Here is a 20,086-nt window from a genome sequence, read left to right as displayed (position 1 = left end):
ATACACATCTGTAATGTGAAAGTGGTCAATCAGTGATGAACCCACAGAGAATTATCACCTGACTCTGTTTAACCCCTCAGCTCTACGGAGCATTTTAGCTTCTTACAGCTGAGCTTGTAGCTTACGTTTGTGGCTGTATAGCTTAGCTAAGGAGAGTGAATATTGGACATATAATCATTAGAAACCCAACTCCAAATGAATGCTAATTGTATACCTTGTCTGCTAGATGTAAAAGTAGAACATTGTTGCTAACTTGTTAGCAAAAATAAACATTGTTGATACGTATCTGTCAAAGGGTTTTTCTGCCGCTTGGTGGCCGACAATCAATTAATGCAGCTTTAAGTAAAAATCAACGGAATAAATCAGTGCTTGAGGGAAACAGTTATCTAGCTAGACCAGTGAAGTAGCCATGTTGGTTGTGTTCTAACCTCATCCAGATGCACCAGGAAGGTGACGTTGCTGCCCAGCTTGGCAGTGAGTTTGCCGTCTTTGGTGGTCAGCAGGAGTCCTTTAGGAGGTCTGTTGGGGCACTGCTGCTTTCTGGCCGTGTACATTTCTTTAACTCCTTTAGTGCAGTTGTTCAACACCACTTTACGGTATCTTTGGAAAGATAAAAAAAAATGTAACTGAGAGTGTTTCTTTAACTTTATTGTTTTTGTCCTTTTTTTTCAGTTCAGTCTACTCAAGTCTACACATTCCTTTAGTGTTTGAATCATATCCTAGATGCTACATGAGCTTGCAATTTTGTTGAACTCAGAGTGGTGTGTCAGTACAGCTGTTGAGCCTGACAACTGACAACAGAAGCTGTGTCAGAGGCTGAGACACTTAATCACAGTGGTAGAGAATAAAAACACTCCCACTGTGATCAAGCTTCTCAAGGTGTCTGACCCCTGGGGAGCCACAAAACTAACACAGACAAAACATCTTGCTGGCACAAGAAAGAAAATGGAATTAAAGTCATTATCATTATTAGACCACAGATACAAAATATATATATGTTTAGTATCAAGAAATTATTATCACAAGTGTCTAAACCTACATGGTGTACTGCAGTGATAGTAATTTTAACGTAGTAAATCTGGATACTGAAATAAGTTCAGTTGAGTTAAGTGATTACAAAGCGAACAGAAAGCAGGAATGTTCTGATCAATTGGGAAGTGATTGGAAATGATCAATATTCACTTACAAAGTATCTGATTGGTGGTCCCTAGTCAATCAGACACAATGGTGGTGAAACAGGTTAAACAACTAAACAAATGTTACTCAAACAGTGTTTTCGATGCCAGATTCGTCATGGCCACCTGACCCCTTCACCACACTCAGGTAGTTTACGGTATGGCCAGGTATGACCGGTAGCTTATGGTGGCTAATGCTAGCTAAAGTTAGCAAACTTAAGCTAGATGATGTGTAACTGACATTAATAAGAACGTTTGCAATTTCACTGTGCAATCGTCCTGTAATTACCACTTGTGGCCACAGTGGCCGTTGTTCAACAAAAGATCCACAGTTTTGCTTTAAAGTAGCAATATTACTAGTTTTATTAGTACAAGTCCTGCACAGAAAATGAGAATACAAGTTTTCATTATAGGGACAGAATTTCCTGAAAGTTTTAATTTTTTATCTTGTGCGCACAAGATTACTGATACGTTAAAATGTAAGCAGCCTTTTAATGTAGCTGATTGAGCGGGAGCTAATTTGAACTACTTATTTTAGAAACTGTTTGGTAGTTCAATGACCCTTCACACCAATGCTCCACCGTTATTTCCACTTCTTTTGCCTGATAAGACCTTTTCTCAGACTAGACCTTGATTCACATACTCTCACTCTCCTGCTAGTTTTGTTGCAGGACAAGTTACTGTAATGGATATACCAATGTACACAGAATGTAAAAATACAGTATGTGTTGAAAACACACTCTAATTCACTTTCTTTAATGTTTTGAGAAAATGCACTTGAAACAACATTTTCTAATGTTTTGTTAAGTTTAATTATCAGTTGATATATGTAATCCATTGTTTCGGAATAGAGATGTGTTTTGATTGCTCTGGTCTTCTGGGTTTTCCTGCAGGGGGAGCATGTTTCTCGCGGTTCGTTCGTTACACTTCGGACTTGAAGGCAGCAACATTGTGTCAGCTTCATTTCTTTCTGTGTCCCACTTACAGGTAAGAACAATGGTTGTAATGTGTTTAACTGCGTACATATGTTTTCTATGATTGCAAGGAACACGCTTATCGTAACATATCTGTATATTGATTTTAGCAAGTGGATTTAGTTAGCCTAAACATCAAAGTGTTGGCAGGGCTGCAGCATGCATGCAAGCTTGGGTCACGCAGACAGAGCCATGCCCAGCAGTAAGAAAGTGGGTTTTGTCTGTATTCATCTTGTATGGTTAAAATAGCAATGTCGATGTGCTAAATGTGTAGGTGCATAACCACTATATGTGTGACAAAGGTAAAGGTTTAAGGAAGGAAATTGAAGGTTAAATGAATAACGGCAATGTGAGACAAGGCATGCCTATTATGCCGTTTGTTTAAAGGTGCTGTACATGTTTTTTTTCCCAATTGTGTAGTTTCTTAGGGGGACAATACATATTTGCATGTTGTAGTTCATTAAGGAGAAAATACATATATTTTCTGTAGTGTTGGCTGTTAAAGGAACGGTGCATGTATTTTCTGTCGTGCATTGCTTTAGAAGTGCAGCGCACACATTTGTTTGTTGTGAAGTTTGGTGAACACGTAATGTATGTATTTGCTTGTGCATAACACATTGGACTTGAAGCCAACAACATCATGTCCGCTTCTTTTCTCTCTAGTTCCCCCTTACCGGGGCGCAACATTAGCACTCTATGATTCTTATTAGTACATTGAGTTTTGTGACCTTAAGTAAATCTTAGCATACCTTTGCTCAAGTCCAACCTGAGCAGGTATAATCAGCCACAATAACTGCAAACATCTGTGTGGGTATGCAGGGCCTTTAATCTGTAATAATGCATCATATTTTATGAGTTGATCATATGTTTTGTGTTATGTAATATCAAAGTAACTGTAGCTGGTAAATCAGAAATACTTTATTATTGATCCCCGTAGGGAAACTCTTTAAATAAATTAGTCAAGTATAAAGCACAATATTTCTCTCTAAAATGTAGTAATTGTACTAAAATATAGTATTTGAGTAAATGTACTTAGTTACTTTCCACCACTTCTGTCCAGCTCCTCACAGACTCCAGATGGTGGTGTTAACCGCTGAAGGACTGGAGATGTGGTTAGGCAGGCGATTTCGGTAACACTGATAACTTCAAAGCACTTTCATAAACAAATGAACTTTTGCAGGATTATTTTTATGGATGTATCAGAGTTTTGAATGCCCACATTGTAAGCCAACGTATTAAAACCAGATTGTGAGCAACTGCTTCTTGCCGCACAGCATCTCATTGAGTTTTGTGATTCTAATCATATTATCGTATTAAATCTGTGATCAGTATTTGCTCTAAAAACTGCTTGAGCATCCAAGAGAAAGCATCCAAAACAGACACATTTGTGCAAAGAAAAAATGCACATAAATGTGTGTATGTATATTCAGTATAAATATGAATTCCTAGTAAATCACACAGTCCTTACCCTGTGCTGTTGAGGTAGTTCTGACCCTGGCTGCAGCTTCTGGAGACGGTGGAGGGATTGAACCAGAAAGCAGGCCGGCAGTTCCCGTCGCCTCGCCGCTCATATCCATAATCACTGTGAGACAACAAAGCACATCCACATGGCACCTGATCAATATCAGCACGTGAAAAGGGACATATTATCATACAGTGTGTCCCACATCCCTGTCTTATCTATCTCTTTATTACCGGTAATCAGGGGCCTTTCTGACACAGAGACGCATCATTATTATGTATTGATTAAGGCCACTGTTGACAAATGCACCGCAGCAGTGTAAAGCAGTGTGTGTGGAAACACACCCTGGAGGGGGATTTGTTACCATACACAAGGATGACTAACTCTCACTTGCCTGGCAGCATTTCCAATCAGACCATGATTTACATCTAACAAAGCAAGGTAAGCAAGTGCCCACGCTAATAATGGCCATGACATTGATTTATCAATTAATCACCAAGCCAGAACAAATAAACAAAACCAACAAGCCAGTGACTGACTAGTCCAGTTTGATTATATGATTACGACAGTGTGAATTATTCGTTAACAAGCTGTCAAGGCAGATTGGTTGCAGAGGTGCATATGGCCAAAGAGGTAAAAGGTTAGTATGGTGCCTTAGGGACAAAACAGACAAAAGCATATCTTGAGAGTGAGATTGTGTACAACAGTGTTAAAGCAGAAATGGGGTCGTGGATAAAAAAAAAAAAATCACATCTCTCTTAATTGGTGATGTGTTTTAGTCCCTGGGAAACATTTAAATATTAGAAGAAATCCATTTAAACAACAACATCAGCTTTGGTAGGGCTTGATTTTTTCTTCGATACTGGCGCCAACACGAACGAAAGTTTTAGTACCGAAATTAAACTTTTTTCTGTACCTCAGTTTGAGGAACAGAAACATGTTTTTCTACAAACCTTTTTTTTTTTTTTATTTAACAAAAAGCTTCTCAATGTATCAGTGTTTAATGTCCTAAAGAAATAGGTCAACATGTTAGGTTCCGTGAGTTAAATGTGAACGTCCATACAACTCTCATGTCTGTAAGGTACATATGAAGCTAGAGCTAGCAGGTGATTAGGTTTTCTTAGCAAAAAGACTGGAAGCGGGGGGAAACAGCTAGCCTAGCTCTGCCCGAAAAACAGACCTATCAGCACCTGTAATGCTTAGCAATCTTTAAACAGCCAGGTGAGGAGAGTTAAGTGCTAATACTATTTTTTGGCAAAAACAACAAAGCAGAGTATCCTCCTGTAGTCTTGTTGTACCCATGAAGTTTCCAGGCAACCAGCTGAGACACTGTACAGAATTGTTGATTTTGTTTGTTGAGATATAATGTGTTAATTGCTCATTGTGATGCTCGTCTCTCTCGCGCTCTGTTTAGAGACAACTGACAAATATGCGGAATAAGTGGTAATTTAAAAAACACAATCACAAACAGCAGTGGTACTATTTCTAATAAATACAGTGGATACTACTTGATATTTTATCATGCGGGGGGGGGGGGGGAAACACTCCAGGAGAACAGGAGGGAGAAGGGCAGAGAAATCAAAAGGGTTGGCAAGCATGGGATATTATTTATCAGAATCAGATCATTTCTATCATATATAATATCAATTTCTATTGTTTAAAATAGATATTGTTTTCTTGCCAGATTTGCTCACGGCACGTGGAAAAAGTGTTACGAATGAGGGAAACTCCATACATTAGAAAAAAACCCATACATTGTTTTCTGTAAGGAGTCATGTATGCTCACTATGTTTTACTTACTTTTTAATGACAAACTGCCAAAACACTTGGAGTAGAACACAAGCAGTCGGTCCTCAGAATGTGGGGGGGGTTTGATATCCAGCTTTAATCTTTGCTGAATCAGCCTCTTGTACTGTATATAGTACAATATAATGCTAAAATTGCATTGCTTGGCAGGGCTCCACCTTGCACAGCACCATTATTTCATACAAGGCTAACAAGTATGTATTTTAGCCGATCATGTGACAGACTCTTCACACCTCAAATTAAGTTAAAGGATTAGCTTTTTTTCTGCATTGATGGTTTTTTAAATCCTCATTTTAAGCATCTGCCAAATAATTCCCCACAGAGAGAGACAGAGCAAGATAGACAGGCAGAAATGGGAATGGGAACAAATTAGCACTCACTCTCTGACCTTCTACAAACACTATTTACATAACTGCTGTATGCTTTTTTCTGTTCCCTGTCATTACAAGATAAAAAATACAAGTGTTAAGGATTTGCATACAAATTGAAACTATTTACACCCCCCCCCACCACCACCACCACCACACACACACACACATCCACACACACACACACACATCCACACATCGTCTCAGCAGAATTACAAGCATAGCGAGCTCATAGTCAGATGCGACGGAGACAGACATTTTAATAAAATTGTGTAAAACGATCCCAAACTTATCAGATTATTGGAAAACACACAGCAAATAGAGTAAATTAATAAGAACATGAAGAGATATGCAATGGATTCCATTTAAAGGGCTAAAAATTGGCCTCTAGGACGAAGTTTGGAAATGGTGTTTATATAGAACACCATTGTTGTCTCCTCTGTTGTCCAGGCTACATGCTTCAGTTGTTGCACTGTTAATTCACTGATCACAGAAGATGACACACCCCGTAAGGAATAAATCACCCACTTTACATATTTTCGCTTTCCCTCAGAGGTTGTTTTAAACAAATGACCATCTGTAACTTGTTTTTTTTTTCAGCAGAGCAATGGACTGACTCAGATGAAATTACAAGTGCAGTATTTCTTCAAGAGCACCCATCCATCAAGCAAATTTTCGTCTGCATCCACTCAGTGGGTTTAGTAACATATGTGGGTATTAGAAAACCATTAAGAAAAGAAAGTGTATGTAAGAACATTATAGCTCAAAACATCAGTTTCAGTCACCAAATTCAGCTTATAAAGTTACAGAGTTGAAGTAATGTGTGAGTGAGTTGTTTGTAGCTAATGTAGGTAGGTTAGATCAACCTAGAAAGCATATTTAAGGGGACCGAAGAGGAATTTTAATGGAAGCTGAGTGGATGAACTTCAAAATAACAAATGGCTACTGAATGGCAGCTGTTTTTTTAAGAAGTCAGGGCTGTTTTTTTACTTTAACTTTGACATACAGGAGCTTTTGATTGGGCACAGCATTTAACTAAATGACCTGCTGAGTCACATTCATACTGTCACAAACACTCACATTTGGCAGCTGCCCAGTAGAAAAGAATTAAAGTCGTAACGCATTGAAAAATTCTAAAAAAGATTACTGAAAAACACTTCCTTTGAGTGTTTCAACATGTGTGGCAGTGTTGGAGAACAAACATTGTTGTTAATGAAGCTCTCCTTTAGCAGACAATGGAGAGAAACATAATCCCCCTCGACGATTATGAAGAAAGGAGCTATTATACAAAGGCACACATCATCTTACCATTCAAAATCATGAGCTCGGCAAATACAGGACTCAGCTGAGAGGATTCTGGAGTAGTCATTTCCCAGCATGCAGTAGTTTCCAGGCCTGCGCTTCATGTAAATTTGTTTTTGTCCCATCACACATGGCTCACCCTGTTGGCACAATAAGCACCATCAGTACTGTGAGTGATATTTCTTTTTATGGCATGAACAGTGGTACACATGCATGTATGCAGCGCATGATATTTTTTATTTTTCTCACCTGGTTGTGTAGGTGCCAGGTTTGATAGTCTTCCTCTGTGCATTTCCTGCTATAGATGGACTTGTAGTCTATCTTGATGAGCTGCCATTCAGAACGGTGGCTGAAGTGTCCAAAAAAGCTGCAGAGGCAAATGGCAAACTTCAAGAAAAATATATAATGGTAAATCATAAGCAACAAGTCTACGGAAACATATACGATGATTAAAATAATGTGAGGCGACATAGTTCCTCTGTCCGTTAAAGGATAATTCAGGTTTATTAAAACTTGGGTGTACTTTGTAGTTTTGGCCATCATTGGTAAAAATAACATTGTGTTACCCAAAGTAATTGCTTAGATCTGGCAACATGGCAACATCGCTAATATGAAGTCAGATGGGGCAAGAAACAAGCAGTGGAACCCAGTTAGAAAATAAGAAAAAAGGCTCTTGTACTTCCATGAACCGATCATTATGCGGCAATATTCAAATCTAAATGTGATGATATTTGGGGGGATGGTTTAGTCCCTGTCAATCAAATCTGATTAAACCACACCCACACAGTCCTGATGTGACAGTTTTTGAGTATTAAACTAAATAACTAAAGATGTTTTTGACTATGATTGTTGCTTATTTAGTCATGACTATTTAATTTTATAGAGCAATATTTAACATTTGAAACCATGTTTTCAGGGGCTTAAAGGTTTAACGACAGCAGTGCCATCATCAAGTGATTTCCCTATGATCAAACCCATTTGGCAGTTGACTTAATATCCACAAAGGTCTGACTAACAGCTTACATGACCCATTACCTGTCCCTCAGAAATGTGGCTTAATAAAGACTAAATACCGCAGAGCTTTAAAGGACTAGTGTGTAGGATTTAGTGGCATCTAGCAGTGAGGTTGCAGATTGTAACCAACTGAATACCCCTTGCCTCACCCTGCCCTTCCAAGCATGTAGAAGAACCTACGGTGGCAGCGAAACGCTCGAAAAACGCGAAAGGCCCTATCTAGAGCCAGTCCTGGGCTACACTAGAAACATGGCGGTGCAACATGGCGCTTCCTCTGTAGATATAAAGGGCTCATTCTAAGGTAATGAAAACACAACGATTCTTATTTACAGGTTATATACAGGGGATTACACACTAATGAAAACATACTTATGAATATTATATTCCATTTCTGCCATAGTCTGCCAATGGATCCCCCTAAATCGTACACACTGGTCCTTTAAATATCCCAGAGGGCTGAACAGAATAGAGAAAACACCATTCACCTCTCACTCAGCCCACAATAGCCCCTAAAAGGACAGAGAAATCAACACCTTTCACCATGTCATTCATCCCTTTTCGGATTTTCTGGACTTACGTCATGATTTGGTTTTCGGCCCCAGCCTCCACCAAGACTCCGTCCACGAACAGAGGCACAGAGGAGAAGCTGTGTTGGGTCCACTGCCTCCCCTCGTCAAAGCTGACCCTGTGAATGTATGTCAGAACACATTCCCATCACAAACTCAGCAACAGCAATGGCACGGAAACAGACGCTCTCTATTAGAGCCTGGTCAAAGGGGGGGATTTAGGTGTGGATCAGGATGACTGGCTTGTCTCAACAGACAAGTCTCAGAGTCTCTGTGCAATTAGTTACTGTAGGTTTGGGTAAATATCAAAAGGCTGAGCATTAAAGGGGTATTTAAGAGACAGTCCGTCTGGTTATCAAAGCAAAGATGCACAAAACTGCTTTCAGAGCACATGTCAAAAAGGAAAAGAGCGAAGTCACGGGTCCTGGGTAAAGTCTACACGGGTGAGAAAAACAAGACCAGAATAGAAATGTTTCATGTTCAACTACTGCAGAGGGAGAGGAGACAGCAGAAAAATAATAAATAAAAAGAATTGGATGGCTTTCATCATCGGGGCCAGGGCTCTATTGATTCTGACAGCTTATCAACATCAGTGCTGAAGTGAGAACAACTAGGAGTACCTGGGTGTGACATGGGTTGAAACACTACTGAGGTCTGTGCTTGGAAGACAGAAAATCCCCCCTTACTGCCTCTAAAAAACCCCAGTCCCTTCATTTGGCTGAAAGCAATGACAACAGAAAAAGCGTTGACATGCACCTATTATCAGATTCAGGCAGGGGAAGTGTTTAACTGAACACTTGCTGAGAAAGCAATACTGTTCCATAGCTGCTGTACAGTGGCTGTGGAGATACACAGGCTTCTTTCTATCTGTCAATTTTTTTCACTTCCTCTACCATTGCACTTAAATTGGTTGGGATACAAAAACCCAGCAGGCTACGCTTCACTGGCTCTAAAACTAATTTCAGAATTGTTGCAAAAGCGACTGTAGAACAGATCTGGTCTCACTTGGATTAGACGGCACTGAGGCAAAGCGTAGGCACCCGATTTGGCAAAAGGAATGCAATGTGTTAATGAAAACACTAAAAGGGGGGGCTCAGACTGCTGGCTGTTAATGATAAGTGGCTTGAAAAAAACCCCTCTCAAATTAGACTGCCTATGACTTTTTCTTTTTTGCAAGAGCCACAGTCAAAGTGCATCGCTAAATGGATCATATAATATATACGTGTACATTTTTTTGGGGGACTATACGGCTTGAATTGACCTAAAATTAGCTGTAGAAAATTAGAAAAGCAATTTCAGTAAGGAATAGTGTCCAAAAAAGTTATCTAAATGGACGTACCACAAGTGTCTGGTTGGCACAGATGGCTGTTTGACAGCGACAAGGGCCCCTCCTTTGTCCAGAAACCACACATTGTGCTCCTCTTCAAAAATCTGAGCAGACATGCAGAAATTCACCCTTATGGCACAATGAACAATTAAATAACAGTCTCTTCTTACATTCTTCCTTATCATACTGTACTGTAATACTGGGGCTAACTAGCTCTACACTGCAATTCAAAAAGAATGCTGCTCCTTTACTTACATGTCTTCCACATGGAACATTAACCAATGAGGATACAGACCTGGGAACTGTAGCATTAATCTCTATCATTTAGCACGATATCATGCATGAAGCCGTCAAGTACATATTTAAGAACCTTGTACAAGGTTCTGGTTTCAGCCAGGAGACTGGCTCGTTGTTTTCAACTAACTCAAACAGTTAATTAGCAGGCTAGAGCTAATAGAATCCGCTAGCAAAGGTTATTTCAGTTGGCAAAAGAAGCCTGCTTTTGCTTACTTCTGTCTGATATCAAGGACCCATTGTTTCACAAAGTACTATGAATTTCCAGTTGTAAATCTGGTACTGTTATGATGGCTTTTTTTCACAGCAGACATTTTGACACAGTAGGAAACGCACAGGCGTTACTAATAACATTAATGATGGCTCCATTCTATTCCAGCGTCCCATGACAGTGTGACAGTGAGCCAGCATGCACAATACTGGGACCCTGAAACTGAAGCAGCTAAATGGAATTCAGTGTTAATTAATTTTATTATTTTGTGACATGTCGAAAATGTCACACAAAAAGGCCTATTAAACTTGCTGGAGTGGAAAGCTTGACAGGTGTGTAGCAACAGTAACTAAGGGGGGGTGGGGCTATAACAAGACACCCTAATATAATATAGATTTGGAAAGCCAGTAGCTGTTATGTTAACGTTTCAAAGTGTTGTATAAGTCTGCTAGTTGGCTTGATCGCAGTGTGAAGCTTGGTGTGAAGCTCACCTGTCTCCAGCTATTGCCAGCATCAGATGACGTGAACATGCCAACGTTGTTATAAGACAGCTCTGCTCCAATATTTCCTGCAGTGGAAATGCCAACAGAATATGTGACACAACAAAACTGCCAGATCACACAGATAAAGGGCAATATGTGTTTTAAATACATGCTGCCAATCACACCACTTCTGGGATTAATTTATTCCTCTGGCTTGACTCCCAGCTCAGCTTGCTGTCTCTCGATTCATATGAATAACACACAGAAAGCCCTGGGTTAATTCCTATGGATGCCTGCATCATTGAGGCAACATAATGTGAGATGTGGAGGAAGGCGGGCGCCTCCTTCGCTTTGGCAGTTTGCAGTGTTACAACACAATGCCTCCAAAGCCTTTTCCTGCGAGTGTGCTGCAAGTGAACTAGCTTCTTTTGTTGATCTGCTCTACTATCTTGGCCACGGCTCAGTAAATAGGCATGTGTTTGATCTGGATGGTGTTTGTCATGTTGGTGAGATGATCTCTGCACCAGCTGACGTCTTAAAAGGCGCAGCGGGCAAAGTGAATCACAGTGCCAAAGCAAAGGCTTGGCCAGCAATACACACACACACACACACACACACACACACACAAAGACACACTGTGCAAGCATGGCAGTGGAGATGTATGTTTATTCAGCACTCTCACACACCAAAACAGACAGATCCAAAGACAAACACACACTCATGCATGAACGTACACACTCACACGGCAAAAGGCAGACTTTTTCTGCTGAAACCACCACTGGTGCTAACACATCTATTTTGTCTTAACTCATCGCTCTTCCTGTGCCTTAACTCTTTCACATGCTCTTACACTTGCCAGGCGCACAGACACTGCACAACGCAAACTTTTCCCACACATACATAATTGGCTGGTGACGTGCAAAGCAGGTGGACATGCGAACCACAACATGTTTGCATGTAGAGATCCTGCAGTGCACTGTGGCCAGTGTTAAAGACAGAAGCTTAAGTGAGAGGGCATGGAGGGGTCACAGCGGCGCTGCACTAACTAGTCTAGTAGCTGACTGGGAGGATCACAGTAAAACTCTTCATCCAAAATAACTTGCAATGTTTTTACTTCGAAGTGGCAAGTTGAGGATAGAAATTGTTTTTATCACAAAAATGGATATTAAAAGAAGTTGCTGTGGTAGAAATATGTTACATATCATCCTACAATTTATCAAAGTGGTTTTACTATGCACAACTTCTGTTGAGTTTTTTCTCCTACCTGTGGCAACTATGATCCCTGGTGCAGAGCTCTTGGTGGAGATTGTTCCTGACAAGTAAGGGTTCTCTGACATTTGCAGTTGGAGATGGAGTGAACAGAAAGGCTGCAGAAGAAGAATAAAAATGTTAAAGAGAAAAGAAATAGGTTGCAAAGATGTCAAAATACTGCATATTCATGTGAAAACTAATACTAATTTCCGACAGAAATGATTTTTCAAGAGTACACATCACTTTGTCTAAGTGGTGATATATTACATTGGATCATACTTATAGTAAATATGATATAAATCAATCTTATTCTTATCATTATGAAAATGACAGGGTCAGGACAAAATTGTAGAACAAAAACAAAATCATCACAAAACAAGCCAGATTCATTAGTCTCCCAAAGAGAACCAACTGTGTCTTCATAAGTTTTGCTAATTGCTTTTAATCTGTCCTTAATACAAAGAGCAATGGCATTTGCATTAAAGTATGAAGCCAAGTCTCCATGGCATGCACACAACAGAAGACAATTACATTTGTTCACAGAGCAGAAAAAAACGTGTCTGCTTTCATCTTTGCAGCAGACAGAGTGTCACTGATGTAAGGACATCAAGAGCAGTGGGACTGAACGGGGTAATCAAAAGGAATCTACGGCAGTAATTAAAATGTCACATGAATGTGCAATCACAGGGAACCTGTGAGCCACACCACACAGCCCCGAAATCACCTCTTATACAGCATGAAGTCCTCCTAATGTCTCAAACGTGATTCCTCCTAACAGTCATCCTGTTGGTTTTAGTTGCAGGAAGGCTATCTAATGAGGAACAAGACGCCGCCAACACATGTAGTATATCTGGATCAGCCAGTGCAGCACCTTATCTGCCTAATTTTTAAAGCACAATTTGCAATTTCCACAGTGTTTATCATTCAAAAACACCTATATTAAATACTAATATTAGGTTAGGCCACAGTGTGACATTGCAGTAAATGGTAAAACTGAACTCTTGTAGAATTCTATTTTATTTTATTAGTTTTTACACTATTTGAAATCCGATGGAGTCTGGGACTGAAGAGGTAAAGGTGGAGGGTTGCATTGCCAGTTCAGTACCACTTTCTATTAAGGCACCCTACATCAGTTATAAGCCATTAATAAAAACACCTTTGCATTTGTCAAGAAGTGAAAAAGTCTCTGGGTAGTGGATATCCCATTCAAGCATGAAAATAATAAACAAAAATGTTAATAAGTCAGAGTCGAATAATCCAGGTCTGCAGTTACAAATGTTAATTATTTGTTAATCAATGGCTTTTGTGTGCAGATGCCCTGCAGCTCTGTTCCAGAAGGTCAGTGGTAGAACAGTCCATTGAAGGATCTTCCTGATGAACCAAAGAGTTAGCAGTGAACTAGAGAGAAGTGGGCTTGCATGTTCGAATCCCCAACTGGCAGAACAGGTCTGGGTGGGGAAAACAGAAGAGCACCATTTGTCGCTTTTGCATTTCTATCACTGTGGTGCCCTTAAGCAAGATCCTTTATCCTTAACTGCAGATCAGATTGTGGTTTTACTGGGCAGCCTCCAGGTGTAAATAATTGTACTTGTGTGAGCGTGAACAAGGGGTTTCACCAACCACTCGACTAGTCGACTACTAAAACCACTAGTTGCCGCTGAGGACAGTAGTAAACCACTGGTGGATAATAATAATAATAATAAGATTTAGCCAACATCACCAGATTTACAGTAGTTAATATGAAAAACACATTCCCTGTATATATTTACGTATGATAGTTTCCATTACATTCATTCAGTTGTGTTGCCACAACAATCCATTGTGCATAATAATGGCTTATTTATCACTATGTACCAGAACATTGTCACAGCAGGAGCTTGACAGATTTGCTTTCTTTGCTGCACTATTCATTCTGTAAAGATCATCTGTACCGCTACTGATGATACTAAGACACCACTTCCTGCATGTTTTTCCAATAAATAAGTTTTAATGCAGTGGTAAGTCTTCACTGTGAAACAATGACAATGATAGCACATTTACACTTGACTTGTCTTATGGTTTATTTGATTGTTTTTTAAGTTGTTCTAAAAAAAACCAAAAACATTTGACACTGTTGAGCACTTTTTGTCGGGAAGAGGCTGAACATTGCATAGACAGCATGCAATGGTACTATATCTCTGGCAAAGCATGATGAAGGAGTGCAGACCAGAAAACATGAGGACTGACAATAATGAACTTTTTACTGGAATAAAAACAATAATGGACTTATCAACCTGGAAACCAATAAGTTGTTCTTTTGCGTCATACAATTTCACATTTCATATTTACATGTCTTTTTAAACATATGCAGAAAAATCTTTTGAGCTACAGTAAATGTACAGTATTTTACCAGTATGCAGTGAATGTCATTTCCATCTAGGTCAGTAGCAGGAGCCTGCAGGAGCCTCCAGTCCCGGCCTTTATTGTAGGTGATGTAGGTCTTGACCTGGTTGTCTTGCCTCTTGTTAGTAATCAACATGCCTTTAATTCCTGCCACCTGATGGACACAGACACATAACCGGTTGAATCTCATCTTTACTCTCTTAATGTAAACCAGCAGGGAGCATTTTAGATTTATCTCTACCATAACAGTTTAGTTCTCAGTTGCAGATGAAAAAGCATACCCAGTACTCTCATCAGAAAGGGCATTTTGTGTATTGAGGCAGCAATCCTCACAACACAAGCTCAGTTAAATGCAAATGGTGTGCTTATCCTTTCTTGCTGCGGCTGCCAGTCTGCCAGACACCATCAGCACAGTGGGCTGCATTTTCTTATACTGTGCTAAGTGCTAGCTGTAATTATTTCCTTACGCGTCTCAGCAATCCATATTTCCAAAATGATGACCGTTGAGAAGTGACATCTTGTCTGTTTTCTCACAGTCAGTCTGAATCTCCTCAAACACACACACATACCTACATAAAAACACACTCATACAGACTTATTTTCCAAAATCCTCCCTGCTAGCTGTCATTCAGGGATTAGACATATTCCTCAACTAAACCAAAGTGTGATATGCAAAGGGAAGGACAGAGTCACTCCAAGTGGTTGCCATAGTGAGGGGCTCCAGTTGGACGTGTTTCCTTCCCTGAAGGGGCGCATCTGTATAAGTGGCACTAATAGGCAGTGCATCTGACATTGTCATAGAAACATGGCGCTCAGAATGGATGCAGCTAACGAGGGTCCTCCTGTCGTTATCCAAACCGACCTGTCAATCACTGCAGTAATTATTTATTGCCTCCACCTCCTCTGTCACACGTGCACGCACAAACACACACACAGTTGCACGCAAACAAGGAGAACCACGAGTCCCCACCAGCATACATTTCTCTCTATCCATCACTCACACCACCCACACTCTACTTTCTTGACAACAAAGTGAAGGACACAGACGTAGATCTCTATTCTACAGCCGAAATTACTCTTAGCAGTGCAGCATTAAAGGAATACTCCAACATTTTAGTGTTTGTAATTTTGTGCAATGAAGATTTAAAGCAGTTCTGCTATTTGAATCCCAAGTAAGTAGAAATGAAAAAGAGAATAAAGCATGAAGATTGGGCTGCAGCATGTGATCAAAGACAGTGAACACCCAGCTGGTTTTAATAATCTCTGCTACCATCAGTGAAGCAGTGGTGAACAGTGCAACATCTTAAATTTTATATTTTATTTAGATATGTCTACCATTCTCTCTAAACAAACATCTCTATTTGCTGAGACTGTATTAAGCACTGGACTCTGTTGACGTAGTCCTATTATCATACACTAGGGAATTCTTAAATGACACAGAAGGGGGTTGACTTGATTTCATGACTCTTTTTTGCATTCCAGACACATCTAAAAACACTTATATAATCATATATATAAAAACATTAAATGCAACCATTGCAGTTTATTGCATCATCTCATACCACAACACCAATATAAATTCAATGTCCTGTATCTGTGAAGCAGTGTTCCCAAAACAAATCCCTGTACATTGTACTTTACAATAGAGCTGCAAAAAATGGTTATTTTCAATTCAGCTGATCTATAGTATCAATTATTTTCTACAAAATGTGTTTGCATTTCTTGGTTTCAGCTTTAGACAGGTGTGTGGAATTAGACAATTTATGTTTCTGGTTTCATTGTGTGTCAAGACACCCTGAGGAAGGCAAGTGTGCTGATATGCATTGGGGTATTTTTTTATACTCCATGCATTAGCCCTTATTTATCAGAGGCGTTTTTACTCTTAACCATCCACAGTACATGGAAATTGATTTTGTATGCCACATACTCAAAGCATATTCTTTCCTCTTTGAAATTATTTTTTCCCCCTCATAGAGCACCAATGGGTGTGAGGGGCAACAGAAGTGCTCTTGTTGCTGTTCTTTTTTCTTCAATGATCACAATTTCCTGGAGCAGAACAAGCTGAAAACACAGCAAAGACATATTATCTTATAAAGTTGTTATGGTGAACATGTTAGCAAAGAAATATTTATTACTGCAGCTTTAAACTTATTCTGTATTCTACAGAATGAAAGCCACTGTAAATTTCACTTTTACAGACTGTTTTGAATAAATCTAAACCCACACCACATTAAAATCTACATTTAACCACTCAACCTTTTTCTGAATGATCACGAGAGGAGTAGAGCCCATACGTCCATTTCAAAATATTCAATAGATTAAAACATGGCTGCCAATCTGAAAACGCTGCTATTCAGTGAAGATGGAGCATCTTTATTGGACAAGCAATTTAGCATTCTACAATATATTATATGGCTCATTTGTGGAATCAGAGCTTTGTGGATTTAACGACTCCCGATTACGCCAATCGGAGGTTGGCGTATTGTAGGTGATTTCAATATTCATGTGGACGTTGAAAATGATAGCCTTAGTACTGCATTTATCTCATTATTATATTCAATTGGCTATTGTCTATCTGATAGTGCTGTAGTTAAATTTAAGGAAGCGATCCCATCTGCATTTAATTCTATGCTATGTCTCAATATAACAGAGGACTACTATGCTAATATCAGCCCCTACCAAATTGACCATTTTGTTGATAGTGCTGCAGGCTCACTACGAACGACACTCAATTCTATCGCCCCTCTAAAAAAGAAGACAATAAAACAAAGAAGGTTAGCTACATGGTATAACCCCCAAACCTGCAAATTAAAACAATCATTGTGAAAACTTGAAAAGAAATGACGTTCCAACAGCCTGGAAGAATCTCGTTTAATCTCGCAAGATAGTCTTAAAACATATAGGAAAGCCCTCTGTAATGCCTGAGCAGCCTACTACTTATCATTTATAGAGGAAAATAAAAACAACCCCAGGTTTCTTTTCAGCACTGTAGCCCAGCTGACGGAGAAACAGTCCTTAGCTGTCCAAAATAGCTGTAATAGCTTGATCCAGGGATTTCAGCCAACTATAGACCTACATCTAACCTTCCCTTTCTCTCTAAGATCCTTGAGAAAGCAGTTGCCAATCATTTGTGTGACTTTCTAATTAACAATAGTTTGTTTGAGGATTTTTCAGTCAAGATTTAGAGTGCATCATAGCACTGGTGAAAATTACAAATGACCTTTTAATTGCATCAGACAATGGACTTGTCTCTGCACTTGTCTTGTTAGATCTTAGTGCTGCATTCGACACCATTGACCATCACATCCTATTACAGAAACTGGAACATTCAATTGGCATTAAAGGTACCGCACTAAGCTGGTTTAAATTGTATCTATCAGATCAATCTCAGTTTGTACATGTTAACAGTGAGTCCTCTGTGTATCAAAGTCAGTCACGGAGTTCCACAAGGTTCTGTGCTTGGACCGATTCTATTCACCTCATATATGCTTCCTTTAGGCAATGTTATTAGGACACACTCCATAAACTTTCATCGTTATGCGGATGATACCCAATTACATCTATCGATCAAGCCAGATGAAACTAACCAGTTAGCTTCTCTTCAAGCATGGCTTAAGGACATAAAATCCTGGATGACCTGCAATTTTCTGATGTTAAACTCTGACAAAGCTGAAGTTATTGTACTTGGCCCCAAACACCTCTTAGACACATTATCTAAAGATATAGTTGCTCTAGATGGCATTGTTCTGGCCTCCAGCACCACCGTAAGGAACCTAGGAGTCATGTTTGATCAGGATTTATCCTTTAACTCTGGGAGGAGGACTGCCTTCTTTCACCTATGCAACACTGCAAACATCAGGCACTTCTTGTCTCAAAATGATGCAGAAAAACTAATGCATGCATTTGTTACTTCTAGGTTGGATTATTGCAATTCCATCAGGCTGCCTGAATAAGTCCCTTAAGACTCTCCAGTTGATCCAGAATGCTGCGGCATGTGTACTGACAAGAACCAGGAAAAGAGATCATATTTCTCCAATATTAGCTTCTCTGCACTGGCTCCCTGTAAAATCCAGAGTAGAATTTAAAATCCTTCTCCTCACATACAAAGCTCTTGGTCAGACACCATCATATCTTAAAGAGCTCATAATACCTTTTTACCCAATAGAACACTGTGCTCCCAGAATGCAGGATTACTTGTCCCTAGAGTCTCCAAAAGCAGAATGGGAGCCAGAGCCTTCAGTTATCAAGCTCCACTCCTGTGGAATCAGATCCCAGTTTGGGTTCGGGAAGCAGACACCATCTTCACATTTAAGTAGAAGATGGTGTCTTAAGTCTTAAGACTTTCCTCTTTGATACTTATAGTTAGGGCTGGCTTGGGTGAGTCCTGAACCATCCCTTAGTTATGCTGCTATAGGCCTAGACTGCCGGGAGACTTCCCATGATGCATCTCTTCCCTCTCTCCTCCTCTCCCTCTCCATCTGTATGCATTTTTATCCCATTACTGCATGTTACTAATTCAATATCTTCTCTCTCCCGTAGTTTTGTGCTTTCTCGTTTCTCTCCTTTCTCCTTCTGTCGCTTTCAGCAGGTATTTCTACCTCCAGAGCTGCAGAGAGACTGGATCTGTGGTTGTGGGGCACCTGCTGCCCCTGTGTTCCTGCTTGACAACTTCTACTACAGTTGTTGTTATTGACTCTGTTACTATTATTGTCATTATTATTGCTATGACTATCATTCATCTTATTATTAATTTGTTAATATTAATATTACCACTACCATTACATTATTACTATTTTAAAATACTCACACACCACCCTTGGGAGCAATTTGGGGTTCAGTGTCTTGCCCAAGGACACTTCGATCGCCGACCTTCCGATTGGTGGATGACCCGCTCTACCACTAAGCCACAGCCGCCCCTATTTGCATTGTGCTGAGTCTGGTTCTGTCCAAGGTTTCTGCCTGTTAAAAGGAAGTTTTTTCTTGCCACTGTCGCCAAGTAATTGCTCATGTTGGGATTTGTTGGGTCTCTGTAAATAATATTATAAAGAGTATGGTCTAGACCTGCTCTATAGGAAAAGCGCAAAGAGATAACTTCTGTTATGAATTGGCGCTATATAAATAAAATTGGATTGAATTGAATTAAGCGTACTGGTAGGAAAAACACAAACATGACTCAGAATCATCCAGATCATCTTATACACTCCACTGACAACAATCCACTTCATGTCGTCATTCAATTCAGAGTTGTTTATAGCGAGGCAAGAGAAAAATAAATGATTTTTGATACAGTAAACCCAAGCCAATCAGAGTGAAAATTGTCGGAGGGCCACCTGCTAAACCACCTCTCAGATTGAAGTGAAGTTTAGCGGGTGATGTAGAGCCCTGATGTCAACAGAAAATTAGTTTGCACAACAAAGGCTCATGATTACAGAAATTGCCCTTATCCAATCTGATTGACAATGAAATAATCCT

General features: G+C 39.7%; 1 protein-coding gene across 2 annotated transcripts in view; it reads right to left on the bottom strand.

The window, feature by feature from the left end:
* The window catches only part of sorcs3 (sortilin related VPS10 domain containing receptor 3), a 244,175-nt gene that overhangs the window by 41,885 nt on the left and 182,204 nt on the right, over positions 1-20,086 (bottom strand). For both annotated transcript variants that reach the window (XM_044190684.1, XM_044190685.1), the window contains 9 exons: positions 14,622-14,768; positions 12,246-12,348; positions 10,991-11,067; positions 10,007-10,098; positions 8,679-8,786; positions 7,337-7,454; positions 7,094-7,227; positions 3,618-3,731; positions 429-600 (listed from right to left, as the gene is read on the bottom strand). In XM_044190684.1, coding sequence (XP_044046619.1) covers positions 429-600; positions 3,618-3,731; positions 7,094-7,227; positions 7,337-7,454; positions 8,679-8,786; positions 10,007-10,098; positions 10,991-11,067; positions 12,246-12,348; positions 14,622-14,768 — 1,065 coding nt within the window. The remainder of the gene's footprint in view (positions 1-428; positions 601-3,617; positions 3,732-7,093; positions 7,228-7,336; positions 7,455-8,678; positions 8,787-10,006; positions 10,099-10,990; positions 11,068-12,245; positions 12,349-14,621; positions 14,769-20,086) is intronic.

Source organism: Siniperca chuatsi, linkage group LG3, assembly GCF_020085105.1.
Source record: "Siniperca chuatsi isolate FFG_IHB_CAS linkage group LG3, ASM2008510v1, whole genome shotgun sequence".
In the NCBI taxonomy this organism is placed as follows: domain Eukaryota; kingdom Metazoa; phylum Chordata; class Actinopteri; order Centrarchiformes; family Sinipercidae; genus Siniperca; species Siniperca chuatsi.
Note: the sequence above shows the minus strand (reverse complement) of the source record. Positions and strands in the feature narration are given on the sequence as shown.